The 25,335-nt window shown below is 37.6% G+C and overlaps 1 protein-coding gene and 1 long non-coding RNA gene across 4 annotated transcripts in view; one reads left to right on the top strand and one right to left on the bottom strand.

Moving 5' to 3' along the window:
* Positions 1 to 25,335, bottom strand: part of LOC116288671 (uncharacterized) — a 371,660-nt gene that overhangs the window by 279,932 nt on the left and 66,393 nt on the right. The gene's annotated exons all lie outside the window — the stretch shown is intronic.
* LOC116288963 (uncharacterized) overlaps positions 985 to 25,335 on the top strand; it is a 136,290-nt gene continuing 111,939 nt past the window's right edge. For all 3 annotated transcript variants that reach the window (XM_089029969.1, XM_089029968.1, XM_089029970.1), the window contains exon 1: positions 985 to 1,080. In XM_089029969.1, the coding sequence (XP_088886095.1) occupies positions 1,008 to 1,080 (73 nt within the window). In that variant the 5' untranslated portion in view covers positions 985 to 1,007. The remainder of the gene's footprint in view (positions 1,081 to 25,335) is intronic.

Genomic DNA, 25,335 nt, shown 5'->3' with positions numbered 1-25,335 from the left:
TCGGCTTTTAAATTTTTGAATTTCTGCACATATTATGACTTTGTCTCTCTTGATACGTTAATACTTATGTATAAGGCACTTATTCAACCGCTATTTGCAACCTCAAAAGTTGCTCAAAATAGGGCAGCCAGGATCATAACCTTCCAAGGTTATGATGTAAGGTCAGCAGACATCCTGCAACAGTTGAATATTGTTTGGCTACAAGATGTCAAAAACGCTTATCACTCATGATGTACGATGTTTTACATGCAAATACACCTTCTTACTTGTACGATCTCTTTACCAAAAGTAAGGATTCAAATACTTATTAATCAAAAATGAGAGATAATGAAGGTAAATCAGAATTTCAACCCATTCCGAGAACAGAATTCCTGTAAAAAATTTTTTTCTTATAGAGGAGCTAAATTATGGAATTCTATTCCCTCTGACAAATCCGAACATCTTCATCTTCAAGGATTATTTTTAAAAAGAATGTGTTTGACTGGCAACCAGATAGTATTAAGTGACTTTATGCTTTACTTAAGCTGGTTGAATTCATTATTTATGCATTTTATATAGTTAGTTCATCTTTCTTTTAAATCAAAATTTAAATCTTTCACACATTGTTTGTAAATAGGATTTTTATTGTACTACTCTCATGTAAAGAAGCGTCATACACTTAAGAAAATTATAGCACTATAGTCTGTCTGTCCGTCTGTCCGTCTGTCTGTTCGTCTGTCTGCCCGTCTGTCTGTCCGTCTGTCTGTCCGTCTGTCCGTCTGTCTGTCTGTCTATCTGTCTGTCTTTATGGGCTTATAACTGAGAGGGCTTGTAACTAAGGGGAAGGGCGGCCTATAACTGAGATTTTACAGTAACTTCCACTACTAGTACTTTTATGGGCCTACTTCTCCTACTTTTATATGCAGTCCTATTATTAATGTCTACGTGTGACGCAGACTCGTTAAATTAGAAAGGTCATAGGGTTACATTAAGTTCTGGCATATTCAAAGTCTAGCATCGTTTCAAGGATGGCTTTTTCTGCGTTTACTCATTGCTTGTGCTTGTTTTGTCTTTTGTCCAGCGTCAATGCTGCAAATAAAGGTAAGTTTATTTCATGCAAGGGAAATCAAGTTAACATTATGGTATTATAGATAATTAAAAAATGGACTCCTTCGAATAACAACCTCATCTTTCTAAAAATAATTCGCTTCAGTTTCCGCTTTTCACTAGAACGGTTTCGTCGTTTTCGGTACCAGACATCTGAGATATCGAAACGATGTCAATCGATCAAGTTTTGATAGTAGTCTAAGAAAGGCCTTTGTTTTACTTTAATAATATATACTTTTACCAAAGTCAAGGAAAACATAGTCTATTTAGAAAATAACAAATCAAGGTTCGTTGTCTTTACGTCAAAGATATTTGCATAGCTATGGTTGCTCACTGACGCGAATAGATTTTCATTGCTCAATGGCTTGTTTTTCTAATAATTCCATTTAAACCCGGCCAATCCATCCAGAAACTCATTTAGTAAATTTGGTATAACAAATTAAAGGCCTCTTATGCTGAGAAAAGAAAAAAATATGTTGTTGCACTTAACTTTTACTTCACGGAGGACACGCATAGTGACTACGTAGGGGCCTAGTCCTAACGTTATTGGATAACTCCATCTGCTTTGCATCTTGCACTTTTTCTAGGCATTAGTGAGCCGTCATGTTATTCTTCGTAGCTGTGCGCTCAAGGTTCTCGGCTCTATATTGTTGTTTTCGTGTTCACGTGTTTGAGCATTCCTGCATGCATATATGCAATTTCCTTACTTTGAGGCAGTTATCACTATGTGGTTACTCTCGTTCGAGTTGGGATCGAATAAGGCATAAAATTGCTGCTAATTAAAAACCGTGACGTCACTATTTCGTTGGTATGGTAACTCCGATTCCAGTGAAATGTACATCATTTCAAATTTCAATCTTCGCGCAGTAAATGGGCGAAATTTCAAAATTGTGGGTGCTTGCATAAAAGAGCTATGGCCGTCCAAAGTCGACCTGTTGAGCACCAAAAAAAACTCTACGAAGCCTCCTTCATTTTTTGCTGATTCAACCATGTCCACCGTCAGATACTGATAAGTGATTGGACGATAATCTTTGATTTCAGTAATGAATAAATATACAGCCACAAACTTGGTGACAAAGGACAAGTCTGAAGGTGTCACCTTGCTTCGTGTTTCTCTTACATCTTTACATCTTTATCTTTATTTGAACTCTTGATATACTTCACAATGACAATATACAAAATAGATGATAAATTTACAAGTTTTTTTGTTGTTGTTGTTGTTTTGTTTTGTTTTGTTTTTCGACTAAGAAGCACTTTGAGCACGCTTCGTATGATAAGTAACACTCATTCTCACCGAAATGGGACAATTACTACCACAACGTGTTGTTCTTTAAGCCATGCTTTTATATCTTCAGCAAGATACATTCTGCTGCTGTCATTTTCCCCCCTTGGTATTATTGGAGCAAACCCTGAAAGAATCATGTAAAAAGCTCAAAACGTGAGTTGTTGCGATTTCTTTTATAGTTCTTACAGGTGGCTAAAAAAGCGTGTCACAAAGAACAGAATAGACTTATAAAAGCAAAAATTGGAAAGTTACAATCTTCCGTAGGGAAAAAATATTGATACAGTAGACTCTCTTTGAACGAGCACTCTCGTAAGCGACCATCTCCCGTAAGCGACCATTTTTTTGAATTTCCCGTTTTGTTCCCCATATAAACTCTGTAAAAAAAACTCTCTCGTAAGCGACCACTCTCGTAAGCGACCACCAGTCAATGACAGATCCTTTAAAGATTAAAAAATTAAGAACATAGAGTCATCGGGTATTAAAAACCCGACGAAATATTGACAATTCTAGTACTGTAAACATATAGCACAGTTTACTAAAACAGTTTAGTCGTTAATACAGTAGTTGTAACACGTGAGTTACAAATTATGAATTGTTTAGGCTTCCTGTGTTAGGATTCCCATTGTTTGGGTTTCCTGTGTTAACTCTCTCGTAAGCGACCATCTCCCGTAAGCGACCACCTTCTCTTGGCCCCAGGGTGGTCGCTTACGGGAGAGTCGACTGTATTTTCTAACATTTGACAGCCTCTACCCCGTATTTTCAAGAGATAGATATACCCGTTCTTTTTCATCTTCTAGAAATTAATGGATGTCGTTGTCCCATGGTTTAATGTAAATCACGTTACCATTCAGCAAATTTTATGTATATTTACTTGAAATTTGGTTTGCCATGATTCTGTTTCGGTTTTAATACCGAGTTTTATTTTAACTGAAGAGAAAATATTACAAGATTCATAAATCTGAAGTTGACGGTCAATGAAAAATTTAAAAATTAATCTACCGATCTGTAAGTGACTGAGAGATTACATGAGATATGCGTGCTCATTTACTGGTCTTCTTTTAAAGTAGCAAGTTGGTGTGTCAATTAAACACCTAACAAAATCAACAATAAACTATGTTCAGAATATTAAAGGGAGGGTATAGGGAGGGCATGTAGTCTCTCAGTCACTTTCTTATAGGTAGAATAACCATCAAACTTCCACTTACAGGTAAGTGTCGTTTAATTTTCAAATTCTACCTCACTGTCACGTGACAGGAGACTACACGAGACTCCAAAGCATGTTGACACACCAACTTCACAAGCAAGGGTGAAAATAAATTGTATTTAAATTTCATCTGTAATCTTGCACAACAATTCTTACTGTTGCAAAACTGCATCAGCAGATTACTTCTTTGCTATAAAATGTGGCGAATGTCCGAGCAGAAGGCCATTCAGTTCTTTCTAATATCTCTTAAATAGGAATTTGAGCCTTCTTGGCAGCTGAAGCTGAAGCAGCTCTTGTCTATAGTCAAGTCTGATAGTATCACGTGATACCTTCTTATATGGTTTTTCTCGGAAAGACTCTGTTCTGTTAATATATTCTAGTAATACAGTATAAATGAGCGCCTTGCGGCAGCACTTGCTTTTTCGAGCTCTCTGAATTTTTTACTTTACATCCACACCATCTACTCCATATTTATTCTGGTTGCCGCAAGCTTGAATGTTTGGTTTCTGACTTGGAGTCTTAATGTCTAATGATGCTACAATATACTCAAATAGCTTTATCTTCAATATTTTTGTCTATGACTAGTCGAACACTAGAACCGATCTTATGGAAAACGTTGGTGCAAGTTGGAATTGCTCGAGTAAAACCTACGCGTAGAGGATGCCGAGCGGGCACTGCTGCGAAGAAAAGGATCCCAGTTGTTATGAATCTGCCGAAGAACCGGAATTATACAGAAAATGTAGGTTTCAACTTGGTGGATGAGCTTTCAGAGATAGAGGAGAATAATTTGCATACTGCTGGAGAGAGCTTATTAAATATTCCATCTGTCACCTCTCGTTGTAGGAACAGTACAAACTGCATTGTTATTGATCGATCGCCATTGTTGTCCGCTCGAAAGGCCTGTTCTTCTCTATTAACTCTCTGTTTAGCTAATGTTCAATCCATCAAGTCCAAATCGTCGGATCTATTAGAATATGTGCTTTCCATGGATGTAGATCTATTTGCAATCACAGAGACATGGTTGCGAGACAAGGATATGGCGGCAAAACTGGAGTGCCACGCGGTCCACATACTCTCATCTTTACACGTGAATCGTGTTGATCGTTCTGGGGGTGGAACTGGTTTACTGTTTAAGAAAAACATTGATGCCAAGAAAGTTGATGCTGGCGAGACCAATTCATTTGAGTTTTCGGAGTGGAAAGTTGAATTTGAGTCGCTAAGGGTAAGACTTGTCATTCTACCGTATGCCATACTCTCAAGCTCATCCAGTCACGCCCAAAGTGTTTTTCCAGGAGTTCAGTTCGTATTTAGAGTCAATAATTCTAGTACCGGAGTCCCTTGTACTGGTAGGTGATTTTAATTTTCATGTGGATGTCCCTGAAGATCCTGATGCTCGGGTGTTTTTGGACCTGCTCTTGTCCATGGGGCTTAAACAACATGTCTTTGGCCTAGCCCATACAAGTGGCCATACTCTTGATCTACTGATCACGCGTGAACATGACTCGATCATTCCTGATCTTCCCATGGTGGATCGATACCTCTCTGATCATGCAGCTATTCTCTGCTCACTCAACTCCTCGAAGCCTGAACGGATGGTCAGAGAAATCTCCTATAGAAAGCTGAAGTCCATTGATATAGATAAGCTTCGCTCTGACCTCAATCAAACAGAACTCTGTTCAAAGAAATATGCAAATAATACTGAGTTGACCTCAGCTTACAACAGTAATCTGCTACAGAGGCTGAAGACAAAGTTTGGTGTCGGCGGAAAGGCTCTTGATTGGTTTACATCATACCTCGTGGAGAGAACGCAGCGTGTGTTGGTGAAGGGGGGTCTCTCCTCTAATTTTCCTCTGCGTCAAGGGGTACCTCAGGGGCTGTTTAGCATTTATACGAGCAAGCTCTTCGATATCGTCCAGCGACATCTTCCTCAAGTCCACTGTTACGCGGATGATACGCAACTTTATTTAGCATTCAGTCCCAATGTACAAGAAGATGCTGATGCTGCGGTTAGTGTGATGCGTGCATGCATCACAGACTTAAAGAACTGGATGATTAGAGATCGTCTGATGTTAAACGACGATAAGAATGAATTTCTTTTACTAGGTACTAGGCAACAACTAGCTAAGTTAGATATTGATAGTATACTAGTTGGTAACTCATATATCGAAGCAAAACCAGTAGTAAGGAATTTAGGGGCCTGGTTTGATAGCACTTTCAACATGAATACTCATATCAGTAAAGTTTCTGGTGCGGCTTTCTACCATCTACATAATATCAACCGCATACGTAAGTTTTTAAGTCCAGAGGACACAAAAGCTTTGGTGCATGCATTTGTAACATCACGCGTTGATTACTGTAACAGTTTGTTATATGGTTTACCTGCAAAGCATTTGCATAAATTGCAACGAGTTTTGAATACTGCGGCAAGGTTGGTATGCTGCGCCCCGCGGTTTTGTCATATCTCGCCTCTGATGCGCGAGCTGCATTGGCTACCAGTTAGGTACCGTATACACTTTAAGATACTGCTATTTGCATTTAAGGCCATTCATGGTCTCGCGCCACCGTACATAAAAGAATTGATTTCAATCGAGAGTCAAGGCAACTACAATCTGCGTTCATCTACAGGAATATTGCTAGCTTATCCTAGTTTTCGCACACGGGCCACCTTAGGGGATAGAGCGTTTGTTGCAGCTGCGCCTGCACTTTGGAATGACCTTCCATTTGAATTGCGCGCAATAACTGATATTAACACATTTAAGCGTCATTTGAAAACTTTGCTTTTTAGCCTGGCATACAATTAGGTGATTTGAAATATATTATGTAATTCAGAGAGCATCCACAAAGTTGGGACATGATATTATTTTATGTATATAGTTATATTTTTATGATTTTTATTGGTATTTTGTTTAGATTAGTTCCTAATATTATCATATATGTATGTATATATATGAGTGTGTGTATATGTGTATATATATATATTTTTTATTATATATAATTTCGATTGTGATTACAATATTTATTTATATTATAATTTTAGTGAATTAGGTTAGATTTATTTTATATCATATATATTGTAATGCGCTGCTAATAATTTTATTGAAGCAGCGCAATATAAGTCAATAAATTATTATTATTATTATTATTATTATTATTATTATTATTATTATTATTATTATTATTATTATTATTATTATTATTATTAAATACACAAACATTTATCCGATTTATCCGACCAATGGCCCTTCTGCATTTTTTTGATTTTTTTGATTTTCTTAACAGCTTTATTGGCCTTCAAATTCACAATAAACAGAAACATAACATACATACTAAAGAAAAAATAATTGTAATACCAGAAAGAAGGACCAAGAGGGTAGGCGCGAACGGGACCTCCCCGCTAAAACGATAAATAAGCGAAAAGGCTTAGGCGAAGGAAAGAAAAAAAATTAAATCTATTGTTGCCAATCGCAACTACAGTTACGATAGAGGCTCCACGTACAAGGCCTATCAGTATCAAAAACATTAATTAACTGATCCTTGTGTACATTTGTAACAAAATCCTTGAAAGACTTTAAACTAAGAAAACTACTAGGTATAGCTAATAAGCATATTAGGTTCCAGAGTTTAACACCACGATTGAAAAAAGAGAACTGAAAAGTAGTGCATTTACAAAAAGGTGTTTCTAAGTACTTAACTTCACTAAACTTAGATCGTCGTGTACGTCAATGACTTACATATTTTAAGAAACTAGACGCTCCCTGAGCGTTTACTCGGGCTTCCTATTGCTCTGATGCTTTTAAATGACAGCGGCAGGGTAGAAAAACAGCGAGGCCAGTACTTTTACGATTTTTTGGATTAAACTGGCAATGATACTCCAAAAATTTAGTCGTTTTATTTGTGCAACTGTTGCTTCAATTTTGTGACACAATTCTGTCAAACAAGAACATAGTTAATAGAGGGGACTCTCTCTGTATTAACTCTGACTAGAAAATGTCAAATTTTTAATGATCAAAGTATAACCTCTCCCAAAGTACAAGCATATTTTGCATAACGAGATCTGAATTCTTGTACTTTTATTGACACTATAACATCATTATGTTCATGTACATTTGTAAAGTTGTTTATTTTTTTTGAATATGTCACAGTCAGCAAGAATATTTACCATGTCTTCAACTAAGCACGTGCAACTGCACACGTAGTGTAAAACAACATTCGTGATCGCTTGTAAAATAATAGTAGTGATTATGTACGCAATATTAAATCGAACCTTACAACTATTGAACAAAACAAAAGCAAACAAAATAATCAGGATATTTAACACAAAAGTTAAGCTTAGATATTTACGATTCAAGTTCCTTCGTTGACAATCCTCTTGATCCAATATAGCGATTTGCTTGTCGTTGTTTATATTAATAGAGTCTGTCCTTCGAAGTTCTTCTCATAAAGATTATTGATTTTCTCAGCATCTGAAGTGTTCATTTCAGCGTCATAGTTTGTTGTTAAGTCAGCAGTCATAGCGATGCTCCCAAGGCCCGCGCGAGCGGAGCAAAGTAGGTATAGAATATGATAAACTATTCTAAATACTCCTAATGATATGCGAAAATGAAATAACTCAAAATAATCGATCATTAGCACTACTGCATATTTATGTGCACGTGAATAACGCCACGGATTGGCTATAAAAGCGCCTCGAGTAAATACACTCATTCTGGCTTAGTTTTGCCAGCGGAACGAGCTGGACTGACTCTTTAGTTCTCTACTACGACCCACGTGGACAATGGCAGAGCAACGTCCATTGGAGGAAAATGTGGCAGAAGAAGTACCCGTTGATCAGAATATTCCGGTCCAACAGAATTTTGAACAACCAGCAGCTTCACCAAAAGCGGAGGAAACTTTGGAGGTGATTTTGATTTTTCTTTGAAAGTCTTACTGTGAATGAATTCTTCGGCAAGTTGTTTAGAAGAACGACTACATTGGTTATGTATTGCAATGATATTTGATATTCTTATTGTGGAATGAATTCCTTGGCGGGTTGGTTCAAAGAATGACTACAGTGGTTATGTATTGCAATTATGTTCAGTGAAATTTTACTGTGGAATGAATTCTTTGGCGAATTGGTTCAAAGAATGACTACAGTGGTTATGTATTGCAATTATGTTCAGTGAAATTTTACTGTGGAATGAATTCTTTGGCGAATTGGTTCAAAGAATGACTACAGTGGTTATGTATTGCAATTATGTTCAGTAAAATTTTACTGTGGAATGAATTCTTTGGCGGGTTGGTTCAAAGAACGACTACATTGGTTATGTATTGCAATTATGTTCATTGAAACTTTTACTGTGGAATGAATTCTTTGGCGAGTTGGTTCAAAGAATGACTACAGTGGTTATGTATTGCAATTATGTTCATTGAAACTTTTACTGTGGAATGAATTCTTTGGCGGGTTGGTTCAAAGAATGACTACAGTGGTTATGTATTGCAATTATGTTCGGCATTGAAATTTTACTGTGGAATGAATTCTTTGGCGAATTGGTTCAAAGAATGACTACAGTGGTTATGTATTGCAATTATGTTCATTGAAACTTTTACTGTGGAATGAATTATTTGGCGGGTTGGTTCAAAGAATGACTACAGTGGTTATGTATTGCAATTATGTTCACTGAAATTTTACTGTGGAATGAATTCTTTGGCGGGTTGGTTCAAAGAATGACTACAGTGGTTATGTATTGCAATTATGTTCATTGAAACTTTTACTGTGGAATGAATTCTTTGGCGGGTTGGTTCAAAGAATGACTACAGTGGTTATGTATTGCCATGTTCATTGGAATTCTTACTGTGGATTGAACTCTTTGGCGAGTTGATTCAAAGAATGACTACAGTGGTTATGTATATTGCCATGTTCATTGAAATTCGTACTGGGGAATGAATTCTTTGGCGAGCTGGTTCAAAGAATGACTACAGTGGTTTATATGTATTGCTACGTTAATTGAAATTCCTATTGTGGAATGAATTCTTTGGCGAGTTGGTTCACAGAACGACTACAGTGGTCAAGTGTAACCGCTAGTTTAAATAAAGTAGTACTATGTCAGTATTAGTTTATTCAGTGGAATTCTGTAAGTTGGAATGCCAAATTTTGATTTTATGAAGTGTATTATTTTCATTTGATTTTTACTTTGAGTGAACTCTTTGGCGTGTTGATTCAAAGAATGATTGTGATGTGCATGTGTTGCAACGCTAGAATGAGCGTGTCAACCGTATAGTGAAGTTCCATATTTGCGCATCATTGTACAATGCTATTTTTTATGAATCGATGTTGAATTCATCGGAGGACATGGAATGCGTCCGAAAATGGGTGGAGTTCACCCGTTCCAGTGTATGCAAGCCGTAGTGCATGGCACGTAATCTGTGAGTTATTGGTAATGATGCATTTGATTGCCTTTACGAGTTAATCTGGGTTATGCCGTTAATTTGTATGTAATTATGTTTCTCAAGTAGTTAAGGACTGGGCTGTGCAGGTCACGTGACCTATGATGTCAAAGCAAAACATCAATGGGCCAAGTAGAATGGCTGTGGAAAGAATTTCTTTGATGCTAAAACGTTTAAGAAACTCAGATGCATACAAATAAGGTCATTCTCGGGAAACTCGTATATTTTCCCTGCTTTTCTCTTTAATGTAATACAATGATACGTATGTCTCGGAGTTGAAACGGTTCTGTAAACGGGGTATCTAAATCAACCCTCCTGGTCATACTAGGCAGAACTGTTACTCCTCCGCTGACAAACGGGGTTTATTGGCATTGTATTTTTCCGTGATTTTAGGAGAATCTGTCATGATCTTGGGAATATGATCCCGATTTTGACTGTCAGATGTTACTCGCAGTGCAATTCAATAGCGTTAAGTGGATCAATGCGTGTGGAAACCCCGTTGCGGTCGGCGGAGGGGTGACAGCAAATGAAAGACTCGATGCCTTTTTCCAAGAAGGTAGAGTGTGGTACGGCCATCGGGAAATTTGACAAGTTGGCCTTTCCTCTCAAGAAACTCTATGAAGATATCAGAGATTGGATTCGTGATCAGGTTTCCATATTTCCCTTCATGCAACACTTTAAGGGCTCTTTCAACGAAAAGAAGTATGATTGTGACCGACCCCATCGCGGTCGTTTAGAAACAATGTGTCATTCAAACCATTCGTGAGATTCATTCAGCGCACTCTAATTGACCGTCTGAAACAGGAGCTGTTTCCTTACTGGGAAGAGTAGGGTTAGTAGTGCGGAATGAGATAAGGAATGGGATAAGGAATGGGATAAGGTTTGGGAGTGTTGAGGTTTGGGAGTGTTGAGGTTTGGGGTTTGGGTTATTTGTAGGAATAATGGTTATATACCTTAGTAAATGGGTGACTATCTAAATGTAACGGATTGGTAAAGGGCGCTGGTTAATATTTCATCCCATCTCTTATATATCAACTGAGCATGAATGGGAGTATGTGGAATAGGTTACTATTCTAAATACTCCTAATGATATGCGAAAATGAAATAACTCAAAATAATCGATCATTAGCACTACTGCATATTTATGTGCACGTGAATAACGCCACGGATTGGCTATAAAAGCGCCTCGAGTAAATACACTCATTCTTGCTTAGTTTTGCCAGCGGAACGAGCTGGACTGACGGCCCACCTACCCACCCATGGGTCCACGTGGGTCGTAGTTGACAGCACCCCTAAGCCAAGCTGTTCCAGCTTGGCTTAGACCGCTGGTTAATATTTCATCCCATCTCTTATATATCAACTGAGCATGAATGGGAGTATGTGGAATAGGTTACTATGCAACTCAGTTTTCGTGTTCATCGCATGGGAACACTGTGCGTAACGCTAAAAGTGTCGCCTGCCAGGTGTACATCGCGTTTCTGATTGATCGAGCTTTCAAATCACACGTCACTTGGAAAATGACGACTTTTTTTAACGAGCTTTTTAACTATCTTTTTTTTTTTTTTTTGTGAATGTTATAAAAACGAAACAAAACTTTATTGAAGAAATCATGGAAAAAAATAATTCGCCACAGTGTGAAGATAGAGGTTAGGACATTTTTTATTTTGTTTTATTTAGTGGAGATAACATAGCTACAACATTATCGAAAAACGAGCAACAAACTAGCATGACGAACGAGCAAAAAAAGTACTTGTTTTGTTCTTATGGTAAGAGTATATAGAGGATATTACATGGGCGCGCGGAGATACGAATTTTATCTTCGAGTGTTCAATTGATATCTCGCGAGTGAGTGCAGCGAACGAGTGAGATATCTAAATTGAACACGAGAAGATAAAATTCGTATCTCCAAGCGGTCATACGATGTTCTGTTTATTATATAGATATCGATGAAACTTAAATAAAACAAAAGCTCAAAAATTCTTTATTAAAATACGTTACTATGTCAACAGCGATATCTTCACGTGTGAAAGATATGGTATCTTCCAACTGGTGAAAGATATCAAGTTTTCGACACTAGAGAAAACCTGGTATTTCATCGATATCTATATAATAATCGTAGTTATTATATAGATATCGATGAAATATCAGGTTTTTCATACATGATGTGAAATAATCATTTGAAAAAGAACTTTTTGAATTTCACAATTAAACAAATCCAAGAGATTTTTGACAAAAGTTTAAAATAACATTCCTAAAATTACCGGCAAACGAGCAACGAACTAGAATGACAAACGTGCGAAAAAAGTGTACCTGTTTTGTTATTATGGTAAGAGTACTTTCATTTTGAATTTTATTCAATAATTTTATATCTTTCTACAGATAATTTATCTAAATATTGAATGAGTTTTAAAATTACACCAAATATTCAATTATTTAATTATTGTGAGATATGTCATTGTATAAAGAGCGGTACCTTGTCTTTCACTTTCAAAAGCTAAGAAAATATTAAAAAACTTTTCCAAATGCCAATTTACTGGCAAAAAAAATATTTTGTATTTGCATTGCATTTTGCGTTATTTTCTATTTTGCCTCAGTTGTTCTTGTCAAGTATAAATGAATGTAAACTTATTAGTTTTTCAAAACTTTTGTTGTTAACAATATGGAAACTGGTAAAATTGAATTTTCAAAATCTAGTAAGCTTATGTTTTCAAGCTTCTCTTTTATTAGTGTAAAAGAAGTAAAAGTAAGCTTATGTATTTTGCTCACCTTTTTTCTTTTTTTACCAGTTTTCAAGTCTTTTTCATAGTCTTGATTTGTCCATAAAATTTCGGAAATCTCCAAAATTTCGATTTCAATGAAAGACATCCGAGGTAAATTTCACTAAACCTGATATGGTATTGGATTATTTGTAGTTATCTTTCGTTTTATAAGTAAAATTAACCAGGAATTCAAAGCTTAAGAAATATCGGTTATAGAAAATTTTGTCGAAGAATCTTCCAAGAAAAAAACTAGCCCCTGGGGGGGTTGGTGGTGAGTTGTGTACAAAATTCATATAAGTGGGATCGCGAGAGTATTCTCGAGCAAAGAAAACGATGTAGTGCATTTTGATTCGTTTTCAGTGCATGTTTTTTATTATGGGAGACATTATCTTAATATTGAATAAAAAAATTGAAGATTTTTTCCGATCTTAATTTTATCTTCCACATTCATTCAAATTGGGCTCCCTGTGACTTGCGTATCGGGAGCTCCGCTTTTAGGCAGTGCCTAAATATATTTCATAGTTTTGTCAGTCTCTTCATAGTTTGAACTCATATATGGCTCATTTGTTATCTCGTGAGATCTAATATTAACTTTGCTAATTTGGCTAGCTTTCAAGCTATAGACTTCGTGGACCGACCCGTTCCGAAAACGCTCGACATCTTTTAGTGTGGGCCTACCACGAACGGCGTGTGGAACTGTATGCGATATGAGCGTAAAATGCATGATTCCTTCGAAAGCTTTCATCGCAAAACACAGCATTCTTTAAACTCCAATTTTGTCCGCGAAGAGCGAGCGATAACACATGCGTGAATGATTTTCATCTCCAGTTTCCACTGTCTCCGCAAGGAACGCCTGGGACCATGACCCCAATTAGGCGACCAAACAAAAAAAAACCGCTTGCATTTTAAGACTCGGGCTTTCCCTCGGAAGCCCGAGTAACTAGTATCAGTGTCAACATGGCCATATAAAGCCTTATAAAGAAAAACTAAGTCTGACTTTGCGGTCATAGGTAAGAGGTAGCAGATCCAATTAAATAAGTCTTTCTTTGTATGATAGTTCTCCTTGCTTGACTTGTAGAATCCAGCGTGTAAAATTAGATTGATAGATTAGATTGTTTCATAGGTTTATCAAAAGAAAACACAACTGCTGAGTTCTGAACTGCTCCATAAGTTCCATGCTTAACATGTGCAATGTCTGCAACCTTTGGGCAGTAGTTATAGAGATTAGCATCATGCACAAGTTTATGTGTTAAATTCTTCAATGATAGAGAACTCAGTGGATGCAACGTTTTCAAGTATCGTAAAACAACACTGACATCGCATATTTGCTTGTATATATCTTGGCATTGGAGGTCTAAGGTTATAAACACCTTTAAGAAATCGTACAACAATTGGATGTGAACCTGCCGCAATTCCATCAATCGTAATTATTTTTGGGATACCTGTGGTATCACAGTCGTAAAATGTCTTTTTTTATTTTATTTAGCGGGTGTTGGCACTACGAGTCCCATACTTGATTTTTATTTCCAACTCATACGCATAGCGTACGGTAAAGACTAGATAAATATATTAAATAGATAAATAACTTAGTAAGTATGATTTTAACAAATAGGAAAAACTACGAAACATTAAACTGCAAAATGATAAGAAATATATGGAAACGAATAACTTACATTTGTATATGAAGGGACGAACTGCGAGCACCAACTAAGTATTTACATAGAGGGCGCATATAAGGCGTACAAAAGCTCCTAAGGGACAAGACTAACAATAACGAAAATACTTAGACTGAAACGAGTGAAACAAAAGCTATAGAACACTTATAAACACACCTAAGACAAAGAAAACTACCCTAAAAACTCATGATCGGCTTTTCAGATCTAACAGCGAGTTTCCTGTGGTAAACCGCTCATAAAATAGCTTCCTTTTTTTACTGGGATACCTATGATAGCCCAGTCGTAAAGTAGGTTTGCATTTATTGACACCTGTAAGTAATATATACAGTAAGAGTGGCCGTGTTGTATCCGATATACAAACTTGAGGCGTAGCCGAGAGTTTGTATATTGGATACAACACGGACACGAGTACTGCAGATTACTTATCAAACGTCTAGGTTAGTTCCTTTGTGTTTCTCTAAAATTTTCAAGATAAAAGTGAATCTGGCCATCTTAAAGTTTATGCAAATGAACAGGATTCTGTATCTGATTTACAAAACTCTTCACGGTCGTGATTTCTGTTGTGTTTTCCTCATGAATTATTAATGAGTTTAATAGTTATATATTTTCACTATGAAAATTAGCTCACAAAGCCCTAGGCACGAAGGGAATAAGATATGGGAAAAAATCGGCCCTCCGGCAACTGTTCCCAACTACCTCGTAATCAAGCGCCGGCTAATAGTTCGGAGTGTGGGGAAACAGGAAAAGAGAATAGATTAAGTTTGGTGGAATCGAGCACCTACTCTCCCAAAACTCAGAACTCTACGCTTCAAGGTTGGAGAGATGCAATAACTCGGCAACCGATTCCGGTAGCGATAACGGCGCTGCTGCGCTTGGGGTGTCTCCTTTCCAGTAATACCAGTAAATATTTACTAAACAAGTTTTCATCCCCCCCCCCCCCCCCCGCCAGGCGATAAATGCTGAAGAAAATATGAAGCCCGAATTAAACGAAGGCGTAGAGAAAGGTTTGTAGAGAAGGGAAATAACCCCAAGCGAAGCAGCCCCGAAATACCCCGTCCAGGGACAGAGTAATGAAGGGTATTAGATAACCCCATCGAGGCGGCTTAGCAGGGGGAAGTGGAAGGGGACCCCAACCATGACAACACACGCGATCGCTGAATTTTGCCAAATAAATAACGAGTATTCTGAGCGACCTCACTCGCCGCTGAATTTTGCCAGATACCTAATTAGCATTTTGAGCAACTTCACACGTCTTTGAACCTTTGCGAAATAATTAACGAGTGTTTTGAGTGACATAATACATGGCTCAACTTTACCAGACACCTAACTAGTATTTTGAGCGACCAACTTCACACGTGGCTGAACGTTGCCAAATAATTAACGAGTATTGTGAGCGACTAAACAAGTTGCTGAACTTTGGCAAATCAAAGACCAACGTTTAAGCGTCTACACACGGTACTGAATAATGGCAAAAGCAACAACATTTAAATCGAAACCGTGAGCGACTATAACCAATAAAATAAAAATGCCATAGCTGCACGTTGAAGGAGCAACACAGACGAAAAGTATTACCTACTACTTCGAGCGTGACCACCAAAAGCGTCCTGAACGGCCTGTTGCAGGGGAACGGGATTCTGTGCTTCTGGGGCATGCCCAACTTGTAGTAGTCGATTTTGTGGTTGCGGTTTTGGCTGAGGTTGTTGATTCAGAGGCGGCGGGTCGGCCTGAAGAACAGCTAGTACGGTAGCCTGAACTGGCTGAGCTGGTACTTGGGACATGGTTTTCTTCTTTCTCTGTACCGATGTATGATTCACTGTAGCGATGAATGATGTGAAGAATTAAAAGTTTTTTCTTTACTTCTCGTAGAACGCAAACGAGCTAAAATGTGCGAGTCCAGAGAGAACGGGAACGTTTATAATAAGAAGCAGGGTGAGAGAATGCATGCCACGAGAACCCGACACTCATGCAAATAAGCGTTGATGTGAAAAATCTCGTTTTTGGGGCTTTTCGTGCTCGAATTCCATAGTGAGAATAATTGTATATGACGCTTGCATAATAAAACACAAATACACCACAATTACTGGCGACGAGGATGGCCACATCGTAAAGATTCGGAGGATTTCTTCTTGAAATAATGTGAGATTTCCTTGGTTTTCGCAAACAAAAATGGCCTTTATTGGAAGCCTGAGAACCATTCGACGAAGCTACAGATACATGGAGTGCCTACATCGAGCGTTTGGAACAACGTTTTACAGTCAATGAGATCAAAACAGCGAAGAAAGTTCCCGCGCTTCTTACGCTACTTGGAAGTAAAACTTATAATCTCTTGTGGAATTTAGCAGCCCCAGAAAAACCTTCTGAGTTCGAGTACGATACCATCGTACACCTTTTGGAGAGACAACTATCGCCCAAACCGTCTGTAATCACTCAGCGTTACCGATTTCATACAAGAATGCAAGACGAAGGAGAAACTATAAACGACTACGTGGCACAACTAAGGAAGTTGGCGATTCACTGCAACTTCAATAACCTGAACGACAGAGATAGATTAGTATGTGGACTCCGTAATACCGGAATACAGAAAAGATTTCTTTCAGAATCTACGTTACCATTGGAAAAAGCTAGCACGATATCCGTAGCAATGGAAATGGCTGCGAAAGACGCCATTGAAATACAAGGTAAGCAAAAAGAAGTTGGTGTAAACAAGCCATAACTAAAGCAAAACCTAGAAACCCAACCGAAAGAAATCAGCTTAAACCAAGAGATAATACATGTTTTAGATGTGATAAACCAGGTCACTCATCTAATTCATTTAAACATAAAGAAGCTATATGTTATTTTTGCAAGAAGAAAGGACATATCGAAAAAGCAGGTTTAGCTAAACCCAGACAACAAACACGGAGCCATACACGCCGGAATGTGCACGCCCTCGATAACAATGCTGACAACAAAGACGAGTGGGACAGTAACAATGAACTTCACGTAGGAAGCTTAGACATTAATTCGATAAAGTGGAAGAAAACTAAGCCCATTCAACTACAATTGAATATTAATGGCAAGAAAGTGTCTCGGATGATCACGTTAATGGCGGTCCCGTCCCTAATTAACTATATAGAGACGTTAACAGAGGACCACAAGTTTATCAGTTGAATTACTGTCAAGTGTTATCCCTATAAACAAAGTTAATTTATTTTATTTATTTATTTTATTTTTCAATGGAGCTTGACACAGGATCAGCAGTTTCAGTTATGTCAAAGATGAATTTGAGAAGCAAGTCGGCAAGGCTAAAATTGAGCCCACAAAAGTTGTTTTAAAAAACTACTCAGGAGAGAAAATCCATCCGTAGGGTTCAGGGTTCAGGGTTCAAGGTTGAAGGTTGAAGGTTGAAGGTTGAAGGTTCAAGGTTCAAGGTTCAAGGTTCAAGGTTCAAGGTTCAAGGTTCAAGGTTCAAGGTTCAAGGTTCAAGGTTCAAGGTTGAAGGTTTATTCTTTCCACATATTTACATAGCTATTGATGCTAGTAAAAAAGACAAAGAATCGTGGTAGAGTGCAAAAATACAACCCGAGGGGGTTGATGAAATTTTCTGCACCCTGTTCATAGGTAAATCAATTTAAAATAATGCGACGGAAGAGGAGAAATTACAATGCATAAATAAATTAAGAACAGTTGTTGGATTAAATATGTTTGAAGGAAATTGCTTATAAGTAGTATGCTATACAAAAATAATGACGAAAATACTATCGAGATAATAAGTAGTTTTTATAGTTTGTTTTAAACATCCGATGAGATGAGCTTGATTTAATATCAATGGGTACATCGTTCCAGCTTACTGCACTTGCATATTTCACGCTAAATTTACCATCATTTAGGTTTACACGGGGCAGAGAAAGATGTCTATTCGATGCAGAACGGGTATTATAATTGTGAGAGAACTTTACTTCCTTAAAATAATACTGGAAAATTTCAGGCAATTGTTGATTTACATGTTTATATGCAATTTCACAAAGCTGAAACTTGACTATCTCAAAGATGTTTAGAATCTCTAATTTTTGAAAGAGTGGTTCTACTAGGAGTTCTTGCACGTGAGAAGGTCATTATACGAAGGGCTCGTTTTTGAAGAATATGAAAAGGTAATACCTTTGTTTTATAATTACTTCCCCATATGAGCGCACCGTATGATAAATGCGAATATATAAAACTATAGTATAAACTTTTCATAGTATCAAGATTAAGGTACTCTCTACATTTATATAGGATTCCAACTGATTTGGCAATTTTCCTTGAGATATATGTGATATGTGAATCCCACGACAAGTGTTCATCTAACAGAACACCCAAAAATTTTGTGCTACTAACTTTACCAATAAATTGTCTATTTTTAAGACTAATCAAATCTTCAACACTGTTACCCACAACACTTTTAAGTTTTTGGCGAGAACCAGAGATGATATACTTTGTTTTTGCTATATTAACTGTTAGCTTGTTGGCCTTGAACCAATCGTCAAGTAAGGCAAGCTCCTTGTTCAATACTAGGATGGCACTTTCTATTCCAGCATGATGAGATAAGAGGTTCATGTCATCAGCATACAGTAAAAGGCGAATAGTCTTTGTTACAAACTGTGCATCATTAACGTAAAGGAGAAATAATATTGATCCAAGTATTGACCCTTGTGGAACCCCATATGATATTGGTAGATTATTTGATTTTACATCATCAATACAAACCTATTGTTTTCGATCTTTAAGATAGCTTTGAAACCACTTTAGCGCTCCATCCGAAAGTCCATAATAAGATAGTTTGTCAAGGAGAATGTTGTGGCTAAGCGTGTCAAAGGCTTTAGATAAATCAAGGAATACTCCCAAGGAAATCTTACCGTTATATCAATAGAATCGTTTATTCTTGAGGCAAAGTCAAGAATCGCCAACGTTGTACTTCTTTTCTTTCTGAACCCGAATTGATAGTCATAAAGTAGATGGTTACTTTCTAGATGTTCAGTTAAATTTTCACTACTTATTTTTTCAAATATTTTTGAGAAAATAGGCAATAATGATATTGGCCTGTAATTAGACACATGCTCACGATCTCCATTTTTGAAAATAGGAACAACTTTGGCTATTTTCATTTCGTCTGGAAATATACAGGTTTTTGTGGAAAAATTGAATATAAAAGTTAGTGGCTGACATATAAGCTCTGCTATCATCTTTACAAAGTATGCAGGCAAACCATCATGGCCTACTGCTTTGGAACAGTCAAGGCTGTAAAGTTCATCTAGCACTCTAAAATGTGATATTGGTCCAAAGTGTAATTCATTGTGACAATTAATCTTCATCCAGTCTTTATAAGAGGTGTTGTTATTATCTTTAAATTTTTTAGCTAAGGATGGGCCTACATTTGTAAAGAAGGTATTAAAGACATTTGCTATGTCAGTCTTTCGTGTGTAACGTTTGTCATTGTAGATTACGGAAGGAATGTTAACAGGTTGAGCTTTTTTCTTATTCAATATTTCATTGATGACTTTCCAAGTGCCCCTCACATTGCCTTGCGCTTTATCTAACATTGTCTTATAATATTCTTTTTTTGCGATTCTAATCAAGTGATTCAGCTTGTTTCGGTAATTACGGAATTTTGCGATATTTTTCGCTGTTGGAGTTTTTAGTTTTAATCGATACAATCTATTCTTTCTCCTAATAGAACGCAGTATTCCTGGGGTGATCCGGGGTTTTTTTAATGTACTTGGATGGACTCGTACATTTTCTATCGGAAAGTGCTTATCATACAGCTTGGTTATTGTATTAATCAGATAGTCATACTGAGCATTAAGGTCTTTACTTTTGTATATTATTGACCAGTCTACCTGAGATATGTCTTGACGAAATTCACCTTCACCTTGGCTTGAAAAAATACGTTTGCTAATTTTCTTATGAAACTTTTTGAGATGTTTTGCAAACTTTAAAATAAAAACAGGGAGATGATCTGAAATTTTTGTATAAAGAATACCAGGGTCAATATCGTCGGCTTGGTCGAACGCGTTAAGATAAATATTGTCAATTAAAGTGGCAGAGGAAGTGGTTATCCTTGTCGGTTTTACTATTGAGGGAACATAGGAATAAGATAAAAGATTATTAAAGAAAGAAGACGTCTCTTCATTTCTGTCAACTTTTAGGAGGTCGATATTGTAATCTCCAGCTATAAAGCAGTTCCTAGCATTATTTCCTATCTTGTCTAGAAGAGTTGAAAAACAATTCACGTAACTATCTATGCTGGTTTTTGGTGGTTTATACGTCACGCCGATTAAGGTCTTAATGTTCATTTTTTCTATTTCGACAAAAAGAAACTGAGTGTCATAACTGTTGTAGGTAAGATTTTCACATTTTTTGAAATTGTAATCAGAGTAGATATGATATGACAGTTCTGCGCTATCCGGAGCCCGGAGCCGGCGGAGCCAGGCTAACACCCCTCCCCCACAATTTTCCGGAGCCGGTGGAGCCAGGCCCCAGACCACCCCACTCCTCCTCCTCAATTTTTACTGACTGCAAAAACGAATTTAGAAACAAAAGAGAGGGGGCTTCTTTTCTAAGATTCTTCTTGAATAACCATTTTTAGCGGTTCTACGCCATGAGGAGCGAGGAGCCGGCGGAGCCAGGCTACCACCCCACCCCCACAATTTTCCGGAGCCGGTGGAGCCAGGTCCCATGCCACCCCACCCCTCCCCCACGATTGTTACCGATTGCTTAAGAATGAATTTAGAAACAAAAGAGAGGAGGCTTCTTTTCTAAGATTCTTGTGTAATCGCCATTTTGATGGGTTGATACTTATCGAGCGCTATAAATTGTTTTGGAAATATATAAATTCATAATTTCATTCAGTTCGCATAGGGTTGATCTACTGTTTAGTGTTTATCGCAATTTATTGCAATTTTTCTTTTACAACAATACGGCGGTACACGTAGTAGCGATGAAACGTATTGACTCTACAAGAATTAAGAATAGGCCGACTTTTATATTTACTTATTTTTCCCTTCTTCAGAATGACAAAAAACCCAACCAGGGAATTGTGAGAAATGTATTACATGAACATAATATTAAAGAGCTCTTGTTCAAGTAAGATTTGAAGATAAAAAAATTTTTTTGAATTAATGAGGCTGTGAACTACTTTCAGAACAAGGTTTTGATTGCATCACCTTTCTTGTTTTGTTGAAAAAGTTAGAATAGATGTACACATTGAAGAAAGACCCGTATTTCCGAAAAATCATGAAAACTAGACAGGAACTCATGGACACAGATGACTATGACTGGAAAGAGGCGACACAGGTTGCGATTCAACAGCGTAAACATCTGCTCAACAATTTATTTCGACCACTTAAAAATGATGAGACAGATGAAGAGGAAGATTTGCGATATCATCAGCGTCCTAAACGTCGAAGGGCAGTAAACTAGCAAAGAAAAATTAAATATACTTTTTGTTTGCAATGAAACTTTATTAAATGTAGTTAAATAGTTATAGAGATGTCCTCTTGTTCTGCTCATTTTACTCATGCGCTGCTCATTTTTGCTCCTGCCCTGCTCATTTTACTCATGCGCTGCTCACAGGGGCACTAGGGGCACCAGGGGCACTTTAAGAAAACCGTCATCATTGAAAAGAATCGATATTAAGAATGAAACTAATGGGCATTAGAGGAACTTTTATTTCCCGCTGTTTAAACAAAGAACATTTGACAGAGGGGATTAACCTTGTCAACCCAAGAAAGGTAATGCAATCAAAACCTTGTTCTGAAAGTAGTTCACAACCTCATTAATTCAAAATACTTTTTTTTCTCTTCAAATCTTACTTGAACAAGAGCTCTTTAATATTATGTTCATGTGATACATTTCTCACAATTCCCTGGTTGGGTTTTTTGTCATTCTGAAGAAGGGAAAAATAAGTTAATAAAAAAGTCGGCCTATTCTTAATTCTTGTAGAGTCAATACGTTTCATCGCTACTACGTGTACCGCCGTATTGTTGTAAAAGAAAAATTGCATTAAATTGCGATAAACACTAAACAGTAGATCAACCCTATGCGAACTGAATGAAATTATGAATTTATATATTTCCAAAACAATTTATAGCGCTCGATAAGTATCCACCCATCAAAATGGCGATTACACAAGAATCTTAGAAAAGAAGCCTCCTCTCTTTTGTTTCTAAATTCATTCTTAAGCAATCGGTAACAATCGTGGGGGAGGGGTGGGGTGGCCTGGGACCTGGCTCCACCGGCTCCGGAAAATTGTGGGGGTGGGGTGGTAGCCTGGCTCCGCCGGCTCCTCGCTCCTCATGGCGTAGAACCGCTAAAAATGGTTATTCAAGAAGAATCTAGATCTTAGAAAAGAAGCCCCTTCTCTTTTGTTTCTAAATTCGTTTTTGTAGTCAGTAAAAATTGAGGAGGAGGAGAGGAGTGGTCTGGGGCCTGGCTCCACCGGCTCCGGAAAATTGTGGGGGAGGGGTGTTAGCCTGGCTCCGCCGGCTCCGGGCTCCGGATGGCGCAGAACTGTCATTTCATATCTACTAATCAGTACTTATGTGCAAAGCTACGCCACCACCTCCGTCTTTATTCGGCCTGTTTAAGGATACGGGGGAATGATAATTCGGAAGTACAAAAAGATTAATGTCATCACTGTCTTTCAGCCAGGTCTCGCTTAGCGCAATGACATCAAAGCGTAAGCTGAGAGAGTTAAGATAACATTCAAGATCCGGGAAGTGTTTGCGTAAACTTCTAATATTAAAATGGATAAATGAAAACTCTATGTTATTTCTAGTAATATCATTGAAACTTTCTTCTACGTAATATCTACATTTTTCGGTCATTTTGTCTATTCTATTAAAAACACGCTCGTCTGGATCACAAAAATTATCAATAAAGTTAGCTTTTGATTTGTTACAACTATCATCTCTAAAGGGGTGGAAAGACAAAGCGTTTAAGTGATCTAGATCATAGAAACAACTAGATCCATGTTGTAATTCCAAAAGTGCCAATTGAAATTCATCATGAGTTAAAGACATGAAAGGTAAAGCTTCAGCAATGCACTTGGGACACAGGAATTCGATAGAATCCTGTTCATTAGTATTTCGCACGCACTTCAAGTGTGAAACATTGTTACAATGCAAGCATTGTATAATTTCCTTACAATTTGAATAGATCCGTTTACTACCTGAAAGGCAAAATTTGCATTTAGATTTTGTAGCAGACATTTTTTCTAGCAAAGAAAGTAAAAATGCACATGCGAAAGTAGATAAGCTATAGTTCTAAAAGTTGCTCCCAAAGTTCCAAAAGGATGAAGTCGGCTTGGAGTCTGAAACGCGCGATTCTTGATGACTAAACGATCCATACTAAAGTACGCAATTTTGCCCTCTTTACGTGCTTCTCCTAGGCGACCTTGTTGTTCTTGTCTTCTCTTTAGAACTCTGGATGACAGGTCTTCATTAACAAAACTACGTTTATCTAAGACAGATTCTCGATCCTTATAACGGAGGAATTTCACAACGATCTGTCTTGGCTTGTCTATACGGGGTTTGCCCGTTCGATGGGCTCTCTCAATCTCCACATTCGCGGGAAACATGCCCATCTTTTCCTTTAGAATAGTTTTTACTTTGTCTTCGGTGGTGGACCAGCTTTCATTGTTGTCTTCCTTGATTCCGCTTATTCGAACGTTATTTCTCCTGCTTTGGTTTTCCAGATAGTCTATCTTGTCTTCTGCTTCAAGGCGATCTTCTCTTACTAGTTCGAGGGAGTTAGAAATTTCTTCTAGTTTTCTCACCTTCGACCTCACTTCATCGATGTCATTTTGAGAGAACTGTAGACTCTTTAACTTCTTGTTATATCTCACGATTTAATTTATCAAAAAGATTATTGAAACTGTCAATCAGAACATCAACAAAGCTTTTGAAACTATTTTCTTGAACCTTAAGTAATTCTTTAACTATATCTAAATTTATTTGTGCGGAGCTGTTGATATTGCCATCCGCCATCTTCGCCCACTTCGCCCAGTGCTCTTGTTTTCTAGGGAATCACGCGCGTCAAGGTACGGTACAACAATCAAGAGAAAATCCTCGAATTATACCTAGTCAAGAGAGACACAGCAGCACTGTTTGGCCGAGATTGGGTAGCAGCGATACAGTTAGAATGGAAAGAGATAAACAACGTGTTAAAGGCGCTGAAATACGTACTTAACGGGCTCCGTAAATACGAGACACAAAAACGTCCAACTTGTCGCGCAACATTGTTTTTTTCCTTAGTGAGAAGAAGCACAATTTCCTTCTTATTCATTTTCGGGATTTTCGTAAGTTGGGATTTTCACACTAGTAACTCGGGATTTTTCAAAAAAAGCTGCGCGTTTATGAGTGTCTCTTAACGTGCTCCGTAAATACGAGAGACAAAAACGTCCAACTTGTCGCGTAACATTGTTGCGGTGCAAGTTGGAAAACAATGTTGCTCGTTTTACATCCTATCTATCCAAATTGTCACGCAACAAAATCTTGGGATTTTTGTAAGTCGGGATTTTTGTAAGTCGGGATTTTCGTAAGTCGGGATTTTTGTGAGTCGGGATTTTCGTAAGTCGGGATTTTCGCTAGTCGGGATTTTTGTAAGTCGAGATTTTCGCAAGTCGGGATTTTCACACTAGTAACTCGGGATTTTTCAAAAAAAAGTTGCGCGTTTATGACTGTCCCTTAACGGGCTCCGTAAATACGAGAGACAAAAACGTCTAACTTGTCGCGAAACATTGTTGCGGTGCAAGTTCGAAAGCAATGTTGCTCGTTTTACATCCTATCTATCCAAATTGTCACGCAGCAAAATCTAATGTTGCAAGCTGGGACTATCACGGTGATATTCTGCAGGCTGACCACAAGAAAATGGATCCAGAGGAGG

The sequence above is a fragment of the Actinia tenebrosa genome, unplaced genomic scaffold, assembly GCF_029948245.1.
Source record: "Actinia tenebrosa isolate PJP-AT-01 unplaced genomic scaffold, QUT_ActTen_1.0 PGA_scaffold14__42_contigs__length_11649687, whole genome shotgun sequence".
NCBI classification, from domain to species: domain Eukaryota; kingdom Metazoa; phylum Cnidaria; class Anthozoa; order Actiniaria; family Actiniidae; genus Actinia; species Actinia tenebrosa.
This window is presented reverse-complemented; position numbering and strand designations above follow the sequence as displayed.